This window comes from Protopterus annectens, chromosome 10.part0, assembly GCF_019279795.1.
Source record: "Protopterus annectens isolate FY-2018-M chromosome 10.part0, PAN1.0, whole genome shotgun sequence".
Taxonomy (NCBI): Eukaryota; Metazoa; Chordata; order Ceratodontiformes; family Protopteridae; genus Protopterus; species Protopterus annectens.
In genome coordinates, this window is record NC_056744.1 from 894,258,602 (window position 1) to 894,285,846 (window position 27,245).

The 27,245-nt window shown below is 36.2% G+C and overlaps 1 protein-coding gene across 2 annotated transcripts in view; it reads left to right on the top strand.

Annotated features, from left to right (window-relative positions):
• The window catches only part of LOC122813391 (very-long-chain enoyl-CoA reductase-like), a 470,825-nt gene that overhangs the window by 430,992 nt on the left and 12,588 nt on the right, over window positions 1-27,245 (top strand). For both annotated transcript variants that reach the window (XM_044085687.1, XM_044085688.1), the window contains 5 exons: window positions 6,326-6,441; window positions 6,539-6,644; window positions 19,357-19,429; window positions 19,521-19,564; window positions 23,864-23,921. In XM_044085687.1, the coding sequence (XP_043941622.1) occupies window positions 6,326-6,441; window positions 6,539-6,644; window positions 19,357-19,429; window positions 19,521-19,564; window positions 23,864-23,921 (397 nt within the window). The remainder of the gene's footprint in view (window positions 1-6,325; window positions 6,442-6,538; window positions 6,645-19,356; window positions 19,430-19,520; window positions 19,565-23,863; window positions 23,922-27,245) is intronic.

The following is a 27,245-nucleotide window of genomic DNA, read 5'->3' on the forward strand; positions in this document are numbered from 1 at the left end:
ATACAAATAATCATAACAATAAGCTGCAGTTTCTCTAATTCTAAAGGGCATGTCAAATCAGTCTAGATAGTCTACTGTACCAGCTTATATCACATTGATCTGACCTGTAAAATGAATGCTGAAGTGCATTTGTAACCTTCAAATAAACCACTTGAAGCAACTTGGGGAGGTGTAATGATTCCTTACTAGACAAAGCAGGAGTTAGAAAACTTGAACTCTTTAGAAATAATAGAAGGCTCTGTTATTATTTTGAGCTTCTTATAGTTTACTTAAAGGTGACCTCTGCCTGGCTGATAATGAAACATCTCACACAGGTCTGTTTGAAATTATGTCTGAAATACACCAGTGGGAGAATTAATGTCATACCTTGGAATGGCATACAGAAATGGATACGGTTCTCTACAGCCGCCTGAGCTGCAGCTGCTAGATTTCCACTATCTTGCAGCCAGGGACCCAGGCAACTGGTAACTCACATGGCTGAGCACATATAGCTCAAACTTGAATACTGTGTTTGAGAGAGATGTGGCAGCCATGGGGAGAGAGTGAAGGCACTGCACATCCCCCAAACACAGTACTCCAGTTTGCACAATATTACTGCAATGGCCTTGAGGATCAGAGTGTAGGGAGAGGGTTAGGTGATGCTTGAGAGGGGGCTTTAGGTTTACAAATCAGGAATGGAATTTATGGTTGGGGCAAATAAGGAAGTTTTAGGTTTTTGTTTAGGTTTAGGGAGCAGGAGGGATGTTTTAAAGTTAGGAAATAATAGTGAATTTAGGTTTAGGGATGGAGGAGTAGACATTTAGATTTAGGGGGTGACTGTGGAATTGCTATGGTTAAGATCAGGCCCAGGTGGGAGTTTTTACTGTTAGAGTTAGGGTTCTAAGAGTTCTATACAGTTAGGAAGGGTTGGGTGGTGGGCAGTTTAGGTAATTTACTAGGCTCGAGCTGTCCAGAGTTATGGACCTATACAATCAGAGCAAGTGGCAATGAGAAAGTGTGTCTCGAGATAATAGCATGTGGGCAGTTGTAGTAGACCCAAATGGATATGGTGACAGATAGACAGACAGACAGATTATATAACAGATTGCAAGACTCAGAAATAAGCTTCTTTGATTCAAGATTCAGTTATTGATTTTCTTCAAAAATAGTCTTGATTAATATTTATTTTATATGAGGTCTACTTCAGAGTGTTGACTCACCAGAAAATTGACTGTTAACATCATAGAGAGCAGATAATCAAAGCCCCATTATCTTGACAGGCTGAAACATTGAAATCCCACAGTAATGGACAGTGGCATTAGGTGTGTTTGTGAGACCACAGTACAGTGATGATTGGAGTTTTGTACTTTCTCAGCTATAGTGAAATCTCATATTTGATATATATAATGTGCAAGGGGCTTAACTCCCCCAAAAGCATTATATTGTTAATGTTGTGGGCATTTGCTATTCAGCCCATTAAGAAAGTGGAGCCCCAATCTTTCAGTCTCGATAATGTGAACAAGAATGTTGACATTTTGGTAAGTTGACATTGTAACAAAGATCTGATTGGTCAGATGACTAAATATTCACATTTTATAGAGTTTGTAGGTAGGAAAATGAAAGAAAATTAATGTTTGACTGAAAAGGTTATAGTTGCTGGTGTGTATGTGTGAGTGTTCATGGGTTAGGGTGAGGCTTAGGTAAGGGGACTGATTTGCTGTTTTGCTTCTTTCATGTTTTGTGTGTTCTGTGTTCTTTTCTTTTGTGCAGTAGTATTATTAGGGAAAGGGTTTTTAGTAATATAATGTGCGGGGTTAGGGTTAGCACACATAAGTAATTGGTGTGGGGGGACTGATGTGTAAACCCACACTATACATTACATTGCTAAAATCCTTTCCCTAATAATACCACTACCAAGACAGCACTTGATCTTAATTTTGTAGTTGGGGTATATGATGTAGGATATTTTTAGCTGGATAGAATTGTTAGATATTTCATGATTTGCTATTATGAATCTACAGTATTTTTTGCTTTCATTGCTTTTTGTAGCTATTTTGAGATCTACTATTCTAAGTTTTATATATTTCATTACAAATATATATATATATATGTATATATATATATATATATATATATATATATATATATATATATATATATATATATGTGTGTGTGTGTGTGTGTGTAATATACGTATATCTATACATATAAGTGTGTATTTGAATGTATTTGTGTGTGTGTGTGTGTGTGTGTGTGTGTGTGTGTGTGTGTGTGTGTGTGTGTGTGAGTGACTGTGACTCTCTTTTTTCACAATATGGACATATGTATGTGTGCACTTCAGCCTATTAAATAGAACATTTGTTGACAGAGTTTAGTGCTTGGGAAATTTGACAAAAGCACTTTTTCTTGAGTGCTAAATATGTTGAAAGGAGAAAGATCAAGTTTGTGTGGGTAAGATAAGTGTTTTTAATCCTGGAACTTTCAGGTTTACTGAAACTTTTAGCATTCAGGGTGGGAAAGTGTGTGCATGTGAGTGTTTTTGGGCTATGGTTAGGGTAAGTGCTATAGAAGGGGGTAGTGTTAAGTGTTGTACATGTGTGCTGATCTATGTGAAGTGTCTGAGGTTTATAGTAAGGTAATGCACAGGTTTAGGGTTAAGGAGAGTGGTAGACTTAGGGTTAGCACACATTAGTAAGGTGGTATAGGAGGGCAAATCTCTTCAATGACATTGTAATGAGGTTGAGAAGACATATGACACCTAGTCAGAAGTTTCTACTACAGCAACCAATTCTAAGCTGAGTAGTAATGGTGTTGTGGAACCTTCCAAAGCCATGTTATACCTCACATGAAGGCTTTAACGTTCTAGATGCTGTTTCAACTGAGCTGACAGCACTGACTATAGAATCTTTGTTAAATGGGGTAGGGAAGAAATAGGTCTATGTGGAGGTAAGGCTAATGCAGATGAAGTTTTCTATGGTGACAGTATATTGCCAAAAGTCAGAAGGGTACTGATTCTGTGACCTAGCATCAGTGCAATAAAGGTATCACGTGTACATTAGTATAGCACACTAGTATCCTTCTAACTAACAGATGGCATTTAGTTGAGAAGCAGGTAATATTTTTAAGTATGATGGAATCATAGGAAAGGTGAATCTCAGTCTAAAGAGTTGCATATGTATGGCGCTAGCCTTAGGGCATTTGGACCAATGTGGTCTAGTAGAGCCTTGTTTCTTCAGGGGCCCTACAACAGGCTATGACAAAGTCATTAGATCTTTTATGGCCCAGGGATTTGCCTGAGAGACATTACAGCAAGAAATGTTCCTACCGGTAGACTCACCCCTATAGTAGTTGTATGTCCTGTTAGTGGACTGGAAATTTCCTCTTATGTATTGGACTAATGGTTAGTCCAGTATTATTAGTAACTGCAGTTTCACACCACTTGTGATGCATAAGTATGACCACTTCAGCAGTATAGCAGAGGTTTGCTGCAGTCTCATAGTGTTGGCTGCTTGTGCTCCCATAGTGGTCAGCTGCTGTTTCTGAGTGATCAGCAGACTTTACAACCCCAAACTGGTTGGATTAACCATCTTGGAAGATAAGAGCAGGTTTAATTTGAAGACTGCTAGATAGGTAATATGTTTTCTTTTGCTTCTCTTGCTGACGTGTGGTTTACAAACAAGAAATAACTGTGGAATAGTCAGTTTCAAAGAGCATGAAAAGAAACAACGGCAAGCATAACAAAAAGAAAAAAAGAGCAGGTACAGCAATGTGAGGTAACTCCTAATAACTAAGACTTGTGACGCATAAGTGTGACCGATTCAGCAGTATAGCATATAAAGGTTTGCTGCAGTCACAAACAGGAAAAAAATAATGCCTGAGAAGTGAAACATGAGATGTGTGTGCTAAGTGGTGGGACGCAGAGGTAGACAGAAAAATTATTCACTCACACACACACACACACACACACACACACACACACACACACACACACACACACACACACACACACACACACACATGTTTGTATCCTGCTACCATGCAATTAGTCAAACATTCAGAAAAGTGAACATTTTTAGTGTCAATATAAGTGATGGAATGGCCATATGATCACAGGATTACAACATTATTTTGTCTGAGGTCTTGGTGATGTAGGGAGTGGGAATTTGTCCTTTCTCCACTGTCATGTGATTTCAGAGTTGGTATGCATAAGTAACTTGGGTGTAGGGCATGCAGGGGGCTTACCTTTCAGCATGAAAACAGATTTTTGTTAGTTCCTTTGTTTATTTGCTTAGATAATTTTAGTTTCATTCTTTTGTTGGTTGAGGAATTTGGCTTTTGATTATTTGGCTTATAATCATATAAATATATGTGTATGTGTATAAGTCTGAACATGTAGGACTACCACATGAAGCAGACAGTGAAACAGTAAGTAAACATCAAGCTTGTATGACTAATTCGGGAAGCAAAACAGAAGCTGGCAGTAGGTAAAGCTGTACATACGTGAATTGTATGTGATGTGGAATCGCAGTGTGGCCAATAGACTGAGTAAATGAGAGAGTAGATTAGCATATGCAAGTAGAAAGTGAAGCAGATGTGAGAAGTGAAAACTCTTAGCATTAGGAGCGTCAAAGACAGTGGTGGATTTCAAAAAAGAGAAGTCGGAAGAGCTAAATGAAGTGGTACAAAAAGGAGAAAAATTAATTATGGCTAAGGAAATAAGTTTTGCCAGCCAATGGATGTAGATGGTGTTAATTATTTTCCATAAATACCGTGTTGAGCAGATGCTCGGCAACATTTGAAGGGCTGAAATTGTAGATATTTAAACTTAGTGCATTAGATAGAATTAGTTCATACGTTTTATTGGTCTTAATATTATTTCTGTCTATTGTCACTTACTAATTTCCATTTCATGAAATTTGTTATTGAAAAAGTTTCTGAATAAAAAGACATTTTCAAAAAAAAGTGCATTACTTAAACATTAGCAGATAGCTGTACTGACTCAGGCAATATGATAGGGTTTGGAAGTGGTAATATTGTGCTAGGTAATACCACATACTGAATGGATTTTGTAGATGTCAAAGCAGGAAAGCAGTCAATGTTCTCATGTATGACAAGAAAAATAATGGTTACACTAGATGTTTACAGATTAAATAATTTTCTCAATGACCTACAAGGGTTTTTAAGGGTATGACAAAATAAGCAATTTTCTGCACATGAAGGAGAAGATTATTTTTCATTGTATAGCATATTTTCTTAACTGGATGCTCCTTCAAAATAGCCTGCTTAATCTTGAGCAAGACAATTCTACAATTTAATTCATGCGTGTTGTCTAAAATTCAGTAATGGTTTAGTGAAATGTCAGGATCTGCAAGGGTGAGTCTTGCTATACTGAGACTGAATGGTCAAAAAAAAAACAGACTTACATATATCAAGTCTGACATGGCCATTTTGTAGAATATTCCCTTTTCTCTGAGGTATGGCAGACTCAGAGTTGGTATATATAGGTTCATGGTGTGGTGAAGGGCTTGCCTCTCACATGAGGGCGCCTCCCCCTGCATAAAAAAGTTTAAGAGAAAAAAACAATGTTTGTGAATCAGGTTTCTCCTATATTCTCAATCTTTTTTTCATTATATCAACACTTGGCGTTACAAGTGCCGACATGTCAATATGGAGGCAGTTTAGGCAGATTGTACCAACAAAAGTCTTTGAATATCAGCTAGTGTTAGAAAGTGGAACTGGAATGGTAACTGTTAATAAAGACAGAATGCGTGTTTAGAACACAACTTGAGAAACCTTTGTTGGATCCACAATCACTGAACAGTTATAGCCTTGCCAAAATTCAGCTAGAAAATTGTGTATTGTGTCAAATAAGAAAAATAGTCACTGTCTGTTGCTAAAACAAACAAACAAACACATTTAAGTGAGTTTTCTCAAAATTTCTTGAATAAGGCAAAAATTCAAAGTACTCCTTTCTAAGTGAATTCATACACCAACTGGAAGTAAAGGTATGGCAAAAATCATATAGTGGAATTATGCTGTTCCCTTTGGGAGAATGAATTTGATCATAAAAATTCAAAATCGCATAAACACACTGACTCCATTATGCCATTTTGTGGCAGAACATATTGTAAAATAAAACCAGTCAAGCAGATCAGTACAGAAGCACAAAAGATCAAAACATGATACAAAAAAATGTTTTTTTCAGGTTCTGACCACAATGACCCTATAATTTTAAACTATTCCTTCATGAATTTTTCTGTTGACCAGCTGCATCGTCGGCTTTGACTTAAGTCAATAGACAATATAAACTTATACTTCATAATAATTCTGAATGGTTCTTTTCCAGGTATTTTTTTCAGAGTATGCAGGTCCACTTTTTATTTATCTCTTGTTCTATTTTCGGTTACCTTTCATCTATGGACTGGATGATGCTTTCACCTCAAGCCCTCACTATGTTGTAAAGTAAGTAATATTAGCAATTAGTTTGCTTCATTTGCTTATGCTACTGCTGCTTATGCTGTTCCTGCCATTAATTCATATTTCTCTCACTTTTTTGAAGCTGGGCCTGCATCTGTCATTCATTACATTATGTTAAGAGGCTCATCGAGACAGTATTTGTGCATCGATTCTCCCATGGCACCATGCCACTCAGGAACATTGTGAAGGTAAACTGACAATATGATAGAATTTACTGAAATGGAGACTGGCTTAAGAATATCAGTAATATATATATATATATATATATATATATATATATATATATATATATATATATATATATATTCCATTTGTGTGCCATGATATTGCATCGGTAGTGATAGATACATTTGAACAAAAGATGTTCTGTGTTCTTCATTGCCCTTTTTCCTTTTTGTATACATTGGCTTCTACACATTAGTTTCTTCAACTACTTTGTGCATTAACATTGTTACATGCCTCTTTGTATTCCTGGAACATTATTTTTTTCTCCTTCATCTTCTCTACTATGATACATAGAAACAGATTGGTTTTCCTACCCTGCCATTCTTTTTTTTAATCTTTTTGTTTAATAAATGACCTCTGCCAAAGATCTGTATGATACAATGGTACCTCAATCTCCTTATCTCTCAGTTTACAGTGTTATCTTTCTTCATACATACCTGTTTTAAACAAATTAACTAATTTTGTGATTAGTATTTATTAGTTATTTAATTAACTGATTTTTAATAATGTGTTATCTGAATGAGTGGATGAATGGTTACTGCAGGCAGTTCCAAGTCATGACTATGAGGACTAGTTCAAATGCTTGTAGACTTTTAAAATCACAGCTGTGAGGGCCAGTGAAAGTGTGATGCCAGTTTAGAACAGCCAACTGACTGGTAAGTTGTTTGGGAGCTAGAAAACTGAATAGAGAAATTTCACATTAAAATAATAACAACTTAAAACACTCCGGTGATCAGAAGTCAGGATCAAGCTCCATCCCTCAGATGTCTGATCAAAAACACCACTGTTTCATTATGTTGCTTAATGTTCAGTGTAACTTGTATATGCCTGGTATATTCTGTAATATTAACAAATCCAACATAATGTGTTACATAGAGGAAATATCTTCTATTACATAGTTCACTAGGAAATTATTCTTCAAAACAATTTGAATTATTTATATATATTTTGAAATTAGAATAACATGATAATTGTTTTCTTATCTTTATAATTTTTATTGTTTCCACATTTTTTACATTTTGATGCATTTCAATATTCTTACATTACTAGATCATAGTTTCCATAAGCAGAATTTATTAACGATAATTTCTTGAAGAACTTTAATAAGACAGTTTCCCTCATTACTCCTTCTTTTAACTTCTATTGCACCTGTTCCATGTCCGCCTCCCGATTGTCACAGCAATCCATCCACTTTTCTAACTCTTCTTCCAACTATTGATATCCAATTTACTTCACAGACACAAGGTACATTCATTCTCACCTTACCTATGAACCTATATTATCTTGCTTTGTTTCCCTTATCTAATCTTATCATTTAACTATTGTCTTAGTTTATGATCACTACCAGTTTCCTTTCACCATTTTTCACTTCCTCTGTGCCCTGTTTTTTTGCATTTCCCATGTCCTCTTCCAGTTCTTACACCATTTGTACATCCACTATTTATTCTCTAGTCCCAACTTATTCTTCCACACTTTTCCTCCCTCTTTTTTGTATTCTGCTATGTCACTTTCTTTCTATACTCTTAGTATTTTCTTCCTATTATCCATACCACAAGGTGTAATTTCAAACTTTCTTCTTTATGTCATTTTGGTCTCAACTTCAAACATGCAGAACAGATATGAAAATGGAACCTCCCTCTGAAATATCTCATTTCAGAGTCTTCCAGCCATTTCCAAAGCCTGTTTAGTCTTCTCACATGCCTGCCACATATGTGATTGGTTTGTATTTGCCATGTCATACTGCCAGCAGCATGATTTCTGCGACCACCCCTATTTTTGTACCCTTACCAGAGTTCTATATCATGTGTGCACTAATCTTGCATAAATGCCTCTAATTGGACCCACCATATTTAGTTATTTTTTTCATGACTAACACTTCTCCCAGAGATAGTCTTCCTTACATTCCGTGTTATCCTCAAACTCTTCATTACCATTTTGGCTGTTCTTTCTTCCAAACCTTTGTAAATTCTACCTATCCTACTTATCTGTGTATTTTAACATCCTCTTAATATTTTCCAAATTCCCTTTTGCTTATTACTTTATAGTTTACTTCACATTTCATCTTAAATCCTCCTTTTCCAAACCTGCCTGTATCTTCTCCATGAATATTTGCAAGGATCCCTCTAAGAAATAATAAATCCCATTCTCGTACTCTATGTTTTTTATGAATTTCTTCAAAACAGCCCCAACCTTCACCTATGTCTCATTTCAGTTCCTTCTACATTAATGCTGCTCTTCACCCACTCACTTAGCTTCCTTTCTATTTCCTTTGATTTCCCCTCCCAGAATGTACATAACTGTCTTTCCATCCATATATCTTTTGTAGGTATTATTCAAAAAAAGTCTTCACTGCCATGTCTGTCCCTTGTTTGATTTCTTGGTATACACCTAGACATTTCTCTTTGTATTTCATCTTCCCCCAAATCCATTCTTTTGCTTTCCATTCTGAGTTCTGAGCTAGATTTATTGCTGCTGTGTACCTTTTGAAAACAGGTACCCCCCATCTTCCTAACTTACTATTATTTCACAATTTATCTTTTGCTATTCACACCCCTTTCTATCTCCACAAAAATAAGTCTCATGCCTGCTGACTCTCCTCTATCCAACTCCCTTTAAGTTTCATCTGTATATGTCACCCTACAAAAAATGCATGCAGTAAAATCATGTGTCTCATCAGACTAACCCTTTCCTCAGTGTATAAACCTTTTGCACTTACTTGTCCAATATTATACATGTCCTCCCCTTCATTTTCTCCATGTTTCTCCTCCTGAATTTTAGAATTACAATTGCCATGTAGATCTATCCATTTTATTCTAGGATTATTTATAATATAAATTGCTAAGATTTAAATTGCTAATTCAAAAAGAATGAGAGAAACAGATTAATTTTGTTTCATTCCCCTTTTTATTTTAATTAATTCAGAGAAAATGGACCTAATGATATATACTTTGTTTTCTCTGTAAATGTTCTCTAATAAAGATCTAAATTTATATGGAAAGCCATATAAGTCTAGAATTTTGAATCAGTAATTCCAATTTAAACAATCAAATGACGTTTCCATATCAAGACTTATGAAGTAAACTTCTTTTTTGTTATAATTTAAAATATCAATTAAAGTTAAACTTCTTTTTATATTATCTTGGATTTGTCACTTATATATGAAGCCTGAATGATCAGGGTTAATTAATCTTGGTATGAACTATTTTAATTTATTTTCTAGTACAGACGTGTATATGTTATAATCATCATTTAATAGACAAATAAGCCTGAAGATTGAAAATTTGAATTAGCAATTTAAATCTTCTGTTAAAATATGAAAAATTAATGAGTATTTCCAAGATGGAGGGATTACTCCAAAATTTTCTATATCAACAATAACTTTTTCAAAAATGTATAATATTTGACAAAGAAGTAATTTAAAATTTCTGCAGTTATGCCATCAATTTCTGAGGATTTATTTGGTCTTATGTTTTCTATTTCATCGGTCATTTCCTTATATGTTATATTTTTAGTAGACAGCTTTTTAATTCAGAGGGAATTTTGTTTAATTTACCTATGTTGAACAATTAATTTATTTCTGATATGGAAATATCATTTTGTAAGAACAATTCATTAAGATAAGTATAATATTATCTAAAATGTCTAAAATATCTCCTATATTAGTATATTTTCTATTATTTTTAGCATTTTAATCAGTTATATATGATTTAACCTCCAATGTATTTTTATTCATTTTGAAAGATTGTGTAAATGTTTAGGTGAAATAGCATAAGAAGTTAGTTTCATTTTTAACAGTTAATTCTGTCTTATGTTTAAAAGGTTTTGAATATTTTTCATTTAAAGAATCAATTTATCATTTTTTATTTATTTTTTTATTAGCAATGTTATAATTTAATTTTAGTTTCTAAAGTTTGTTATGGGTGTCATTCAATTTCTTACGCCATTCTTTATTTTTTTTTCTTTTACCATGTCATAATCTTTTCACAGATATATTAAAGGAATCCTATATTATAATATAACTGAAGTCCTGGAAGTAATTTTCATAAAAAGGTCTATTTCTTACAAAAATCAGGGTTAAATGTCTTTCAAATTAGTAATATAAGAAAGAATTATATTTAACATATGTAATTTATTAAGATTCTGAGAAATTTTTAAAATAAGGGCATTTTGATCTGAGACTGGACAGAGGATTATACTAAAGAAGGTAATTTTTAGATTAGATCTTGTGAAGTCATTATCTTGTCTATTCTAGTTTGGATTTCATATGTCTAAGAATAATGTGTATATTTCATGGAGTTGTTTTTATTATCATAAATGGATATTTTAAGTTGAGTAATTTAATCTACTTATTAAGAGCTTTGGCTGAAGGGTATAGTTTCAAATTTCTAGTTTTAATATACAGTTGAAATCATCTCCAATTATTAGACTACCATGTGAATTTTCTACTATATAGACTAATATTTTGATGAGTCTAACTCCCATCCTTAGGAACCAATAAAGATTAACCATGATCCAAATTCTGTTGTTACAGTTTATTATCACCAGGGACAGAAGTCCTTCTTTATCTTCAAAATGTTCAATGATCTGTGGCATAAGTACATTTAATTTCCATAAAATCATAAATCCTTTCCAACTACTTTTAAAAGGTGATTGAGATAAACTTTTATTTTGATTTGGAGACTGTGTATTTCAATCAGAATGTTTTATATGTGTTTCAGGAGTAAATCCTTCATGGGCCGTATTAATATTAAGGTATTTCAATAAACATTCTCTTATTTTAGATGTATTTAAACCATTAACATTTAGAGATGGTAAAGATAAATCCATCATGTTATATAATAATAAGTGTGATATAAGAGTTCAAATTAGTTAGGAACTGCTTCCTAAAATAGCAAAACAAGTATTTCTCAGATGTGCCTAAGTACTTAATAAACAAATATATACATATCTAAGAAACAAAATGAAAAATAACTACTTTTATGGACATGAGAAACAAATTGTAGTCTAGAAGTAACCTGTTCAATAGAATATCACTCACTAGCAAATAGGCAAAAATGAGCCCTAAAGATATTAAGAATGTAATAGTATATGGGTGTGAGTCCTACAGTTTATTTAAAAAAAAAAGTTTGTTCTTTGTTGTATATGGATTTTCATCATGTTATATAACTTCTGAATCCAGGAAAGAATGAAGAAGAAAAGTGGAATTTTTTATATTTGAGCAGCTGGTTTCATTTCACATTTCACCTTTCTTTAAGACTTTTAGTATATGAAAAACAAACAATTGTTTAGTTAACAGTTTTTAGTTGAAATTTAGTGGGCAAATCCATACTTTTCAGAGTCATGCCTCTCTTGATGCTTATCAGTTAGAGTTCAAGCACATGCTTCTTTTTAGTTATAGGACTGTAATCACCATATATTCTTTTAGTTATACTGGTTATACAGCTGTGATACTGTCTTGCTTTTGTAAATAATGCGATTTTACAATCTGTTTGATGTGAGCAAGATATTATTTCAACTATCTATTCTGATTTTTCATTATATCACATCATTCAAGTTTATAGTTAGGAACATTATTCTTTTTAATATTTCTGACTAAAATGCATGGCCTTAATTCATTTAAAACTGCAATTTTTGCAGTTTATAAATTAAACTTAGGCAGCTATAAACATATTGCCCAGAATGATTTATAGAATTAAAATTTTTTAAATTATGTACCATTTCATAACTGAAAATGAATTGCAAATCTTCTCTTAAGAGGGATTGTTTATATGAATGGTTAGTACTGTGTGTAAGTTTCTCCAAGCTTATTATTTTAGAGATATAATATAATGATATAATGATTCAGAATTAGATCTATCATATTTAGTACAATATTTTAAGAAGAATAATTATTCAATATTCTAATTAATAAGTTCTGTCTGCGGTAGTCTGAGCAGAACGTGTATGATAGCAAATGATCACTGGCAGTGTGTTGCATTGAGTAGTGCTGCCATCTGGCGGAGTTTTTGGCTGTGATTCCTTTTGTGTGTAGTTTGAATGTACTTACCTGTCTCTGTCTGGGTTTTATCCATGTGCTTTTGTTTCTTCTACCAGTCCATCAGCAGTATTATACATGACTCTGGCCTTTTATAAATTTGCTTTTATCCCACTCTAACACTATAGGGGTATGCAGAAGGAAGCTATCCCTTTTTGTGGGAGCAGGAACATGAGCACTGCTAGGATTTATATATCCTAAGATTCTTCTGCCTATTTATTGAGGAAATACTATTTTGTTAGTTCTGAACATTAAGGCATTTAGACACAGTTTATTTTTCCTCGAAAGAAACACAAAATAAAATTTAATTTCTTTTAATTTCTTTCCTTACTCGTGAATTTTTGTTCAGGCCATCATTGACCCAAGAGGTTGTTAATAAGCTCTAAGATGCATATCAGGGCATCTAGAACCCTATGATTTCTGGAGACTAGTGGCCCCCATACTACAAGCTTAATTCAGTTACAGCCACCAGACTAATTACAGTAAAGTCATGGCCAATTAGGGTGTGCTAGAAGCATGGGGGGAAGCTAAAAATAAGATAACATATGAAAAAGTGAGAAATAAGTAATTTATCTGGATGATGTGGTGTCAGGATAAGTGGAAAACATGGGAGGGCACTGGGGAACTGCAGGGTATTCTAGTATGCAACAGAGGGACCATGGATTTTTTTTGTCTAAAGCTTCATTTCACCTAAGACTAGCCTTATTGATTACAAGTCAGACATCTGAAGTCAATAACGTGGCTATAATGAGTGGGACTATACTGAGACAGTCTGTGGATGAAAGTGAATAACTGCATCTGTTGTTTGATAACAGGTAATTGTCATTGACCTGTTGTACTAGAGCCCAACTCATTGCATTTAGTTCTACCCATTCAGTTGTTTCCTGAAGCCCTACCTTGCTTTGACAAAACCAGTCACCACTGATGCCAGATGATGAGTTATTGAGAAGCAAAGATGGCTACAGTTTTTTCTTTGACACCATATGATGCAGGGATGTGATTAGGAAAAGTTGGAATCTGAAGTTGTATATCCCTTCTTTTATTGTGAATCTGCATGCAAGATATGGAAAGAGTATTCGTTTAACAGTCATAAATTCATAAAGTGTACTAGGCAACCTGGCCATGCTCCCCTTTATACCTTGCCGTTACCCACCCTTATAGCATACCTCCTTTTTTGAGGAATGATAGTCATACCAGGGGCAAATTTATGAACACCGACCCATTTGTCTAAGTCCTTCTTTAAGGTAGATAATGTATAACATTCCTTGATCTGAAGAAATTAGTTCCAGAGCTGGGGTAGTCATTGTGTGACAAATCTGTCTCTCCACCATAATTTGTTTGCTCTCTTGAGCAGGTTCAGATTGTGGGTTCTAGTGTTCTCTAGACCATTTATTTTGTGGAGAAATAAGACTAAATCTTGGACTGCTGAATGCCTAATGTCCTGGAAGGCAAGACAAAGATCACTCTTAAGGAGTCTATTGGACACAGAATGTAGGGACAAGGCTTTCAGCCTGTCTTAGTAGTGCAGGTCCTGTAGGTCGAGGATAGTTTTTGTCAAGAACCTTTGGGGTCTCTCTAACTGGTTGATACATTTAGTAAGATGCATCCCAAAGGAGTTATTGTATTCAATGATGAGACTGATCAGTACAGAGTGGCAAGGGCTTCTTTGGATCTAGAGGAAATACTATATGCAGTCAGCTGTTACAGAAAGAAGTGTTTGCTGACAACTGTTTCAACATGATGATCAAATGTGAGGGAGTTATTTGCCCATCTTCGAAGGTCTCTCACAATATCTCCATTTTGGAGTAGAGTGTTTTATATACTATAAGCTGGATGGAAGGTCTGTTTGCCAAATGCAGCAATATTGCATTTTTTAGCATTTAGCTTTAGCTCATTTTCTCTGCACCAGCTATTAACATATGCATGTTCATTTTGTAGCTTCTGTGTATCAGAACAGGATTTAAGTGTATCACCCTGTTTACAATCATCTTGGTTAACCAGTGTTCTCTCTCTTTTTTTTTTTCATTTATTTAGAGGTCAGAGAAGTATATTCCGAATATAAGATGTCCCAAAACAGATCATGTCGTACCATACTGGTAAATATCATGGTCTCTGATGACGCATCTGACACATTCACAGTATAGGTTCTGTTGGACTGCATTTAGATTGTTGAAATCATTGGCATGTAGTATGGTATCAAATGCCTTGGCAATGTCAAGGTATGCTGAGTGGACAGTGAGACCACTGTCCATGTCTTGCATTTCCCTCTCAGAAAATTCACCAGATTCATTAGACAGGATATAACTTTAACAAACCTAAAATGCTGGGGTCAAGTCCTACAAGATATTTTATATCATAGTTTATCAGGTCTGTTATGGCCTGTTTCTTGGCCTTGCATTTGAGGCTTGTGCAACTGACTGGTCTGTAATTCCCAGGATCCATGGAGGAGCCACCCTTGTGAAGTGGCATCACAACTGAGCCAAACCACAGGGACAAAGCTGCAGATAAGCTTAGGTTGAATAGTAATAGGAGCAGGTTCACCATTGCATGTTTAGTGCTGTTTAGCAGGCAGACTGACTGATATACTATCAGGTCCCATAGATTATACATGTTTTTGTTTTGCAGAGAATTGTTAACATGTGTTCTTTTGTGATGGTAGGGGGTATGATTTCATTGGGTGTATGTAGATTTTGTATAGATGTCACAGGTATAAAATTTGCACCAGATGTGTTAGCTAATATAATTGCAATATACACAAGTTGAAAGTAGGTAGTGCCATGATGAATAATTTTAGAGCATTATTTAAGTATAGTATGTAGTTATGTAAGTAAAGGATTTGTAATTATCCTTAGCATCCAGTGCCAGCATAAGTACATGGCAGCCTTTGTTTTTCAGATGGTATTTTTCAGTACCTTGGATAAGCTTTTAATTTGGATCTTCATTTGTGGGCCTTTAGTTTTTCTATATATTACAATAATGTTTTCACTTTATTGTATGACTTATTTATACATACGGACCACCAAGCAGGTTTGCTCTTACTCATCCTCGTTTGTTCAGTTTGGTAGTGAGTAACAGATTTGTAACCTTTTCTAGGTTAGTGTAAAATTTATTTGCATAACTACTAGTCGTGATAAAATGTGGGGGGGTTACAGTTAAGTTCAGAGACTTTGTCATAGAATTGAACGTATTTTATGTTTGAAACCTTGCGATACTGTTATGTTTGTATCCAGTGGTTTAAGGATTTTGAAAGAGAAGGTTACCAATTTGTGGTTATACATGACTGGGGAAGGGTATACTAATGGGATAGTGCATAGTAATACTATATTTGAAAGGACCAGGTCAAGAACATTTTGTCCTCCAGTTGACTTTTTGAATATATGCCCCATGGAATTCCTGTTTATGAAATCAAAGAATTTTTGGGTATAGCCTTCGTTTGAGGTATAGGTCTCCAAATTCATTGACAGGTAGCAAAAGTCTCCCAAGGTTATGGATTTTTGTTTATTGGGAGTTTTTACAATGTATTTAAGAAATGGGCTTTAATCTTGGAGGTTACTGATGGGGTCCTACAATATGCTATGATCTGACAGTTGATTTTTAGAGTGAGTTGAATACCAGTAAGTTTAATTTGTTTGTCTGTGGGAATCTGTTGTGAGGTAATGTGTTTTTTAACAAATTTGGATACTGCACCACAGTTTCCATTGGGTCTAAAGGTGTGGTAGGTACAAAATCCTGTTATAGAGAAGTGCTTCCTGCACTTTAAAAACAGATGTAGTAATAATACATACATGAATGTGCTACAAATGCAGGAGAGCTTAAAGGGCAGGCAATTTGTTATTTAGACTCTCCTGGTATAGAACAGTGCCACATTGAGATTGTCTAGTACTGGGTGTCATTTATGTTTTTTTAAGGACTGAACCCTAGGGGCTAGGGTGATGAAGCAACATGTCCTATTAACAGTTGTGAGTTTTTTTCTTGAAGCCATGGCTAGTAAAGGATTAGATGGCTTTAGGCACCAGAGAACCCTGCAGTATGAAACTCTAAGCTGCTTAGAGTACTTGGCATTTGTAGAGACCCTGCACACTGTGCTTGAGAGGGTACCACCTACAAATTCTGTATTTTTACATTAAGACTTTGATGCTGATGTATAGGGAGTTCTACAGATAACTGTAGTTGAGTGATTGAGAACAATAACTTGCATAATCTGAACCTGAATGGTGAATTGTTGTTGGATTTCTGTACTAGTCATCTTCTGCTAATAACAACAAGGATGCTCAGAAGTGTATTTCATACTGCCCAACATGTGGTCAATAACTGTCATTATGATGTCAGACATGTGACCATATAATTTATGGACAGATAGGTCACTAGTGGCATTAAGGTATCAACTGACCATCATCTGATGGCGAGTTGGGCCAGATGGCTACTGTGGTGGCTGGCAGGCACAGAAAGCTGGAATGTGTAATGAAGGTGTCTTTGTCTTGCCTGAGGAGTATTTATGTGCAGGATTAGTTTGCCTTCATTGCTCAGAAGATCTTTTGTTGTATACCTGAGAAAGTTTGGGATGTGAGTTTGAATGAACCTTATTCAAATCTCAGTAGTGAAGGCAGTAGTCAAAAGGTGGTCGGTATTTATGGTCATAACCCAAGGACCTACTGGTGGACACTAGTGATGAGAGATACCTGAAGGCTACAAATGACCTACCCTATCAATCGCCTAGTAATAACCTACAAACCTATGAAAGAAAAATAGTACCATTATATTATTGTTGGTTTGACTAGATCACATTAAAAAAAAAATATACCTAAACATTAATTTTCCTTGAAGGAATATCAGGATTTATCATATGAGAGAAACATGTCCTTGCAAAGTGTCTCTAGTACTCTTAAGTTCTACATGGGAGATGGAGTAGTAAGTAAAAACAAGGTCAGGCATTTAATGCAGATACTAGATATTGCTTAGCAGATGTAAGAAATAAAAGGAGTTGTACCTAGAAATAGTCAACTCAATATATCAGGCATTATGTTTTTAAGTTCTCTGTAAGCTTGCCTTGCCTAAGTTACTAATATTAAAGTCAACTCAAAACAGATACATTTATTAAGGTGGCTGAATCAAAGCAAAATATGTATTTAAGAAGAAATATCAGACAGTGCAGTCTAGTGTGTTGGAAACAGTAACCAAGAAGTACAGAAAGTCTTACCAGGCAAATGTGAACAACCATTTGTTAATACTGAATGCTAACTTTCTCTGCAGTTGAACTGCAAATGATTGGTCAGTGTATGGCTAGCTTTTACAAAGAAACATAATTAATACCACACAAATGCAGGAATATGAAAAAACTGGATCAAGATAAGTAAACATATTACATCCCACTAATACATTTTACGATATGTAGCATTTTAAATGCACTGAAGGATTAGTACCTTTTAAGCCCACTTTCTAGCTGATGTTTACCTTCTCATTTTTATTGATATAAATTTTTATCCACTAATGCCACAAATCCCCTTGAGTGCAAACCAATGTTTGGCACTGATAAATTATGTTTTTCTATGTTAACATGAAAGAGGTGAGTTACAGTGATTAGTTACATGGATAGAATGCTGATGAATGGCTGGTGACACTCACGGACTGTTAATGCATTTTTGGTGAGTGTTGAGTCTGCATTCAGTAAGCCTGCCTGAATGGATGTCAGTCTCACTAGAGAAGCTGCATGGTAATGTGGCAATTGGTCATGAGCTAACTCAGCATTCACCCATTCCATCCTATGGCTTCGACCATGACTACAGATAAGTACAGTGCAACTGTGAGAGTGTGTGTGTGTGTGTGTGTGTGTGTGTGTGTGTGTGTGTGTGTGTGTGTGTGTGTTTGTTAATGGTTGTGGAAACGAAAACACAGCTAAATGGATGTGTGAGAGTGTGTGCTAGTGTTGCATTTTTTATTGGATTTCCAATCAATGTTAAAGTCCCCCACTATAATGATTTGTGATTTCTCTGATTCCTGTTATCCATGTGAATGCTTTCCTCAGCCAAAGCATGTAACATCTCTCTGGCATACAGACTGCCAGAGAAAATGGAAAGATTATTTTAGTCTGAAGAAAAAGTGGTTATTGTGACTTCTGTCTTATATAATTTTGCTCTCTCTCTTGGTTCTTGACAGAGATGTTTGTAGGTAGTGTGTGCTCCAATTTCACTGTGTGGGATTTCCTGGCAGGCTGGCTTGCTCATGAAGACATGCAGTTAGGTGACCCAGTAATCCTTCAAATTGCCCTTGTGTGTGTGTCTGTACATCTGGATGTATCTTCTGTGTGTGTGTGTGTGTGTGTGTGTGTGTGTGTGTGTGTGTGTGTGTGTGTGTGTGTGTGTGTGTGTGTGTGTGTGTGTGTATACAACCTGTGATGGACTGATGATTTGCTCAGATACAATACTTATGACTGTTGCTTTTAGTGTGGTGTAAAAAAATAATGAATGCGTAAATGAACGAGAAAATGAAATGTTTATCTAAAATGTTTTATATTTTCTGCAAATGTCAAGACAACATAAATCTTAATGATATATGCAGTTACAGAAGGCATGTTTTTAGACTGAGTTTAGATATGAAATGTTGGTGTTTAGTGGATGACTAATAATTACATTAATTATTTCCAGAACTGTATGTATTACTGGGGATTTGCTGCATGGCTTGCCTATTATATCAACCACCCCCTTTACACTCCTCCATGTAAGTAATGAATATAGTCAACACATTCTGTATTGTAACCTGAAGCCTACCGATGAGTTAAACATATTTGTATTTCATAATGTTTTTGCAGCTTTTGGAGACAATCAAAGCAGAGTGTCAATGTTTATATTTCTGGTAAGTTCCTAATCTTACAAATATGAATAAATACATATGTAGTAAGTAAATAATTTAATATATATTTATGTTGCTATTTCTGGATGTGTATATGACATCTGTCTATCTAGCTAATACACACATACATACACATATTTATATACAAATAAAAACATATTTTCTTATATTATATAATTGTATGTAAATACACACACACACACACACGCACACACACACACACACACACACACACACACACACACACACACACACACACACACACACACACACGCACACACACACACGTATAAATATATATATGGGTTACGTACCTTTGATCAACATTTTTTTCATTGAAACGTGAAAAGCCACTACAGCTGATTAAACACAGAACAGTGAGGATCATGGAATTTGCCATATTCCCACTGTAGTGATCTCAGTGTTGGTATACATAATTAACAAGGGTTGGGAGGTGCAGGGGAGTAGTCCTCCTGCATAAAAAAGATTATTTTTTTTTATTTTATCAATCAGCGTGCTGAACTCCAAAGGTAAACTTAATTGGCCACTGGCCAGATGAATTTTCTTTGAATGCTGATTTCTTTGCTGGCTATCAGTGCTTATACTATAACATTTGAAATAAAAGTATTAAATTTAATCCAAATATCTGTAATAATTGCAGAATTAAAGAAGAAAACAGTATGCACACTGACAGGTTTGAACAGTGTTTTATGGTAACTCGGGAAAGACAGGCAAGTAATGGCACACTGGAATGGCTGTTGGGTGAGGATGCTGGGGGCTGGGGATGCAAGGGGGGGCATGATCTGTTACTCTGCCTAAGGCCCCATTTGACCATGATCTAGCTCTGTTTAAAGGCAGGCATGCTATGTAACATACTTAAACTCATATGGTTAGGGATCCCATGCCAAATGTCCAAGTGAGGAGAATGCTGTATTACCGTTCCAGAGCTTGTTTGCAAGGTTCCTTGTAAGTTGCTTATATGTACATGAGTGTGGTGTTAGCATGCTCATACCTTCTATGATGATCTAGTGTCCTCTTCCAGATACCATCTCTGCTTTACAGTTGTTTCTTGTTGTTGTAGGTACTGTACCTCCCCTACCTTGTGATCCTTAGTAGCATAAAGGCAGTATCAGGGAATGACTACTAAGTATGACAGTTAAGGCATTTAGAGTAAGATCAGCTCTTTACTTACAGTAAAACAGTGATGTTTCATCTTTGGTGCCATAGCCCCTATTCTACTGAAGATAAACGTATGCATACACATATTTGTATCTAGCTAATTATACTGGTACACATGGTTTAATTGCAGGTTTGTTTCACTGACACATGAACTTAGTGTGCCATTCAATAAATTTTCATTTCATTGAACATTTCTAATATTTATGTCCAGGACTGTGAAATAGTGTAGAATGGAAAGTTCTCCTTTTCCCTGCTGTTATGTATTCTTGTAGTTGTATATTTTATGTCTATAGAGAGTGCAGAAGAGCTCCCCCCCCCCCCGCTCCAATAAAATGATTTTTCTATTATTCATTGTATTGATATTTTGATGTTATGGACTGGTGTAATAACTTTCAATGTAATAAATTAGCAGTGAAAGCAAATACAGCTATATACATATGTGCGAGTATGTGTGTGTGTATATATATATATATATTAATAGCTGCGGTGGTGCAGCAGTTAGCATTGTCGCCTCACAGCAAGAGGTTTTCCAGTTCGTTTCTCGGCTGGAGCGCCTTCTGTGTGGAGTCTGCATGTCCTCCCCTCAGTGGAGTGAAGGTAAAGAGATGCAGGTAGGTGTGAGCGTGAATGGGCTTGCCTTATTTCAAGGTTGGGCATCGGGCTGGCAACTCAGCACCATAAAAATCCACTGCAAATCATGAGCAGTCCGGAGTTCCGCTGTGGCAACCCCTAACTGGGAAAAGCTGAAAGACTTTTTATATAGATAGAGATATATATATAGAGATCTAGATATAGATATATATATATATATAGATATAGATATATAGATATATATAGATATGTAAATGTGTATGTGTGTGTGTGTGTGTGTGTGTGTGTGTGTGTGTGTTTGTGTGTGTGTGAGAGAAGAGGAATTTAGGTCAGCAGGACTAAGACAGACTATATGTGTGTGAATGAGAGGGAGGATAGAGGAATGGTGAGGATGCAAGGAGTAGAGGTGGCAAAGGTGGATGAGTTTAAATACTTGGGGTCAATAGTTCAGAGTAACGGTGAGTGTGGAAGAGAGGTGAAGAAGAGAGTACAGGCAGGATGGAGTGGGTGGAGAAGAGTGTCAGGAGTGATTTGTGACAGACGAGTACCTGTAAGAGTGAAAGGGAAGGTCTACAAGAGGGTAGTGAGACCAGCTATGTTATATGGGTTGGAGATAGTGGCATTGGCAAAAAGGCAGGAGTTTGAGCTGGATATGGCAGAGTTAAAGATGTTAAGATTTGCACTGGGTGTGATGAGGGTGGACAGGATTAGGAATAAGTATATTAGAGGGTCAGCCCAGGTTGGAAGATTTGGAGACAAAGCCAGAGAGGCAAGATTACGTTGGTTTAGACATGTGCTGAGAAGAGATGCGGAGTATATTGGGAAAATGATGCTAAGGATGAATCTACCAGGTAACAGGAAAAGAGGAAGGCCTAAGATAAGGTTTATGGATGTGGTGAGAGAGGACATGCAGGTGGTTGGTGTGACAGAGCAAGATGCAGAGGACAGGAAGAAATGGAAACAGGTGATCCACTGTGGCGACCCCTAACAGGAACGGCCGAAAGAAGATGATGATATATTTACATGTATATCAGATGACCAGCACCACAAAAGTAAACCACTGCTTTGCTGTATTGCATAGAAATAAAAATAAATTTCTGTAGATTCTGTAAATAGATAGATACAGATATACATATAAACATATGTGTGAATACAGCCTGCACTTGGTGTAAGTTGTCCTTGGTTGACATCTGTTTAGTCTACAATATTTGGTAGACTAACCAGTTGGTTGATAAATATGCCAGACTGCACAATTCCCAGGGTTAGGGAATATTCCCTTTCCTTGATATTGTGTGATCTTTAGTTAGTATATATAATTAGCAGAGAGTTCAGGGGGGCTTGCCGCACCACAAAAAATAATGTTTTTTGTTTTTATTTTTGTCTTAAGAATTGCATACACAAAGGTTCTTTCTCAGAGCAAGCTTGGTATAGTGTTGATGTTGATATTCCAAACACTGACTGCAAAATATTGCCAACATGGATGTCAACAGACTACTACACATGCACTGAGAAACAAACTTGGCGCATGCAAAATTTAGAAAAAAATCAAAAAACATAATTTTTTGCTGCACTCCACGTACGCCTTGATAATTATATATAGTAACTCCAAGACTGCACAAAATCGGGGAAACAGAATATTCCCCAACCACAGAATTGTGCAGTCCTGCCAACCTGTCGACCATCTGCTTAGTTGACCAAATGGAATTGACTAAACAGATGTCTACCAGACAAAATTTAGACGGAAAGTGGTGCATATATATGTTGCATATGCAATATATTTACAGGTACACAGATCTCTCTCCCTCTCTCTCTCTGTGTATGTGTGTGTGTGTGTATATATATATATATATATATATATATATATATATATATATATATATATATCTATATAGATATAGAGATATATATATATATATATATATATATATATATATATATATGCATACACAACATATATATGGTTTGCTATCAAAACCTTGAAAGGCATTTCGAGTAATGACTTTCTTGACAAATAAACTTGAAATTACAAAAGGCACAAAGATGAAACCGGTAATGTCAACAAGTCCATTTTCAACATAGTTGACATTACCCAGCTTGCCTTACTGGCCAGACATGTCCAACTAACGTTCTGCAGGGGGTCAAGGGGGCTGTGCCCCTCACTGCTAATTATATATACAAACTCCGAGATCGCATTATAGTGAGGAGATGGGAACATTTCCTGATCCCCACTGTAGTGTGATCTCCATGCAGAACATCGACTTCACTTCAGCAAATACACTCTAGCATTTGGGGTTGTGGACTTGATCATGTTTGGTTCGTTTTTATGCATATTTGCAAACTGCAATTTGAACATGTGCATCTCGATACCCTGCACTTCGTCAAAGTGATAGTAAACCTATATAGATACACACACACACACACACATACACACACACACACACACACACACACATATTATCACTGATATCTTAAGTAATCAAGTATAACAACATAAGAATGATTTAAATCATGTTTTTATTTATTTTTGCACAGACATGTGAAGCTGGAAATTTTTCTATCCATTTAGTTCTCAATAATCTGAAATCTGATGGTAAGTACAAATTCCTTGTTCTACTGTACCTGCAATATGAAAAAAAATGAAAATATTATACTGATTGCTTTGTACCTTATTCAATTCTTTCCATGGAGTATGTTTGTAATCTACTGTGCTACTCTGTCAAACGGCTTTATTTTGTTAGGCGTATTCTGTTGCTACATTCAATACTTATTTCTTTCTTGTTACACCAGGATGGTCTAAAAAGAGATCTATTTCAATGAGCACTCTACCTCAGATAACAGATCTAAACAAACAGATGAAGAAACAAATAACCAAACAAATACATAAACATATGGACCAAATTCCTCTTCTTTGAAAGTAAAAGAACCCATCTGTTTTTCATCTTATAAGATGGGATGTTAAATAAGTAAGCTCTTCCTGTATAAAAAGCTGTATGAGACTATTATGCAGGAGACATTACATGCACCCTTAGGAGAGACCTTGTTATAAGACTATGAAACCAATGAAATAAGAAAGGTCATGGCTTACACATTGTTCTACAATAAGTGCACACTATTTTGATCTACTGCCTTAGTGAATACAAAGCCCCTAATGACTCCTAGAGAGAAAGGGGTTCTGGCTAGTCTGTCAGTATCCTAGTTAGAATTGTTGTGTTGTATGAGGCTCAATATATGTCTTGCTGCGAATGTGTTTTAAAGTACATGTGAAAGTATTATGGAACCAAAAGTCAGAAACTGATAATTCAAAGAAAATAATTAACTAAAAGTGAAACTCATAAAATTAATGACAATGATGCACAGAATTCAATTAAAACAATATTGTTATATTCCAAAAGTCTGTGTTCTCTTCCCTTCATTTATTTATATTCCTTCCTTTTGTATCCCTGTAAGACCTAGCCTGATGGTTCCTCTGCATACACTCAGTCTATTTGTTCCTCTAATAAAAGAGTCACTCAGTCCTGGGCTAAGTAAGAGCCTTTTGGATAATGTATTCCTGCTCAGGTGACCCACTAAGCCCATTCACTTCACCAGTGGAAGGAGTCAGGTGGTAGGGAGTGGAGAAGCTTGTTGGTCTTTCAGGATGGCCTACCATCTCCTGGTGGAGCACCCCACCCCTTTAGCAGCTCTCAGAGCTCTGCTGTGTGCTGCCATTGCTAGGAGCATGCCGATTTACTCTGAATCCACATGCAGGTGAATCTGTACAATGGCAGCTCATGCTCCCTATGTCCATGTTCCACAAACATAACATCCAGTGCCTCCGCAAGGTGTCCTCTATGAGCCTGCAGTGATCGCTAACTTCTCTCCCTTCCCATCAGGCTCTTACAGATGCCCAAGCCACTGTTCAAACCCAGATCACTTGGTCATGTAACCAGGGCTTTATTCTTCTGTGCTGGCTCACTTATTTATATTCCTTATAAGATGATTTTCTGCATTTCAAATGTCATGGTTTCCAGTACAGTACTTGGCAGTGAAATAGTCCTGACGTCACACAGCAACCAATGTACTGTATGCAGTCAGGTGACTGGTACAGCCTTCCTATCATCTCTGTAGCCTTCTGTCAAATGTAATAAAAGGAACAAAAATGTATCCAGTATCAGAAATATGCTCATCAGGGGTTAGTGAGGAGAAAGGTCATGTAAGGACTGTACCAGCTACTGAAATGCATCAAATTACCCAGAACCACCCCCCAATTCAGCCATGTTTACCAAATGTTTGAATCAATAGCAAACAGCATTATTACCATTTCTATGCTTGTCATTGGTTGGTGTAGACACTGATGTGGCCTGAAAGAAGATGCTCTGGTCTTTTTTGTGCCTTAGAGAATGAAACATGTCATATACCAGATATTTTAAATCACTGACTTGCTGAATGGCCATTCATGAGGCAAAAGAAAACATTTGCTGAGCTTGACTGCTGATGAACTGGCTTCTGTTCTGATATGCATCACCACAAGGAAGAAATAAGAATTGATGCCCACTGCCACACTACTGTGGAATTTCACCAAAGTCAGTAATGGTGAGGTCTCCCTTGTTTATTGGTGTACCAGACCACAGTCATATTTTTTGGATGAATGCACAGCCCCATTTGGGGAAGAGCCTTGAAAGACTAAAAGGTACAGTAGGACTATTCTTATCCTTAGGAAACTGATATGCATATGCAGCATTTAAGACATCCAAGTCCACGGGATAGTCTGTCAAAATTCCTTTCAACACTCACACTCCAAGGCAGACTTATTCTTGCCAGGTGCAGCCAGAGGAATATGCAGAGAGAAAGCATTCTCTGTACACATTCCCTGGATCTAGCCACCATTGCAGGTGAGAATGGCATACCTTGGCTACCTGATCAGGATGTGAAAGAGGTTCTGGCATGAGCAGCCATGGAGATGGATAGTGATTTGAAGACATATTTAGTTTTAAGGCCTAGAAACCTTAGAGTTTCTGCTGGAAATATCACAGCAGAGAACATTCAAATACTACCTGCTGCAGGAATAGGATCCTGATGTGAGGCAAGGAACAAACTGTTATGTCCAAACAGCAGGCTATGAATATGATCAGCTGAGCTGTAAGAAAGTGTGATGAGATTCACTTTCACTCCAGGGGGTCAAGAGCACTTGAAACAGAAACTACCTCCTGTGAACCAGCTGTTTCTATGTTGTGCAATTAGGAAGTAGCCATCCATATAAAGGAAAGTCTCAGATCCCTGTATCCTGAGATGGGCTGCATCAACTGACATGTACTTGATTAACTCCCTGGGGTGGTGGTAAGGTCAAATGGATTTCCAGAATCTGTATCATCTGAATCTGGCTCAGAAGGGTAGAAACCTGAACTCATTGGCTATCTCCTTGTTGAGGCATGTGTTTTGGAGGTTCTAAAAGCACCAGCAGTCTCCTTTGGATAAAATGGATGGTATGCAGCACAACACTTTGAGACATTTTTTTAGGAATGGCTCCATTTAGTTGCTCTGATCCATAAAATTCCTGTTTGTTGTTTTCTTTGGTGCCAAAAGGATTATGGAATTCTGTAATAATATCGTAAGCATTGCTGGTCTGGTAAGACCTCTTAGGTGGCTTTTCTTTCAAGGATATTGCATACCCTTCACTTTGCTAATGACTTTTGATGGGGAGGGCTTTCTGACAAGTGCAGCAGTGGAGCTGGGGGTGATGAAAAGAAAATGAGCATTTTCCTGAATGATCTCCAATACCCATTTGTCTTTGAAAGTCTTTTGTGCTTGATTACACGTGGGAAAAAACTTCTAACCATCTGCTTCTAGAAGAAGATAATTGGCAAGGAGTCAAAATTGCTGTGATCCACCCTGAACCTGACTACAGCCTACTGGTGATTAATAGCGAGCCTAACCT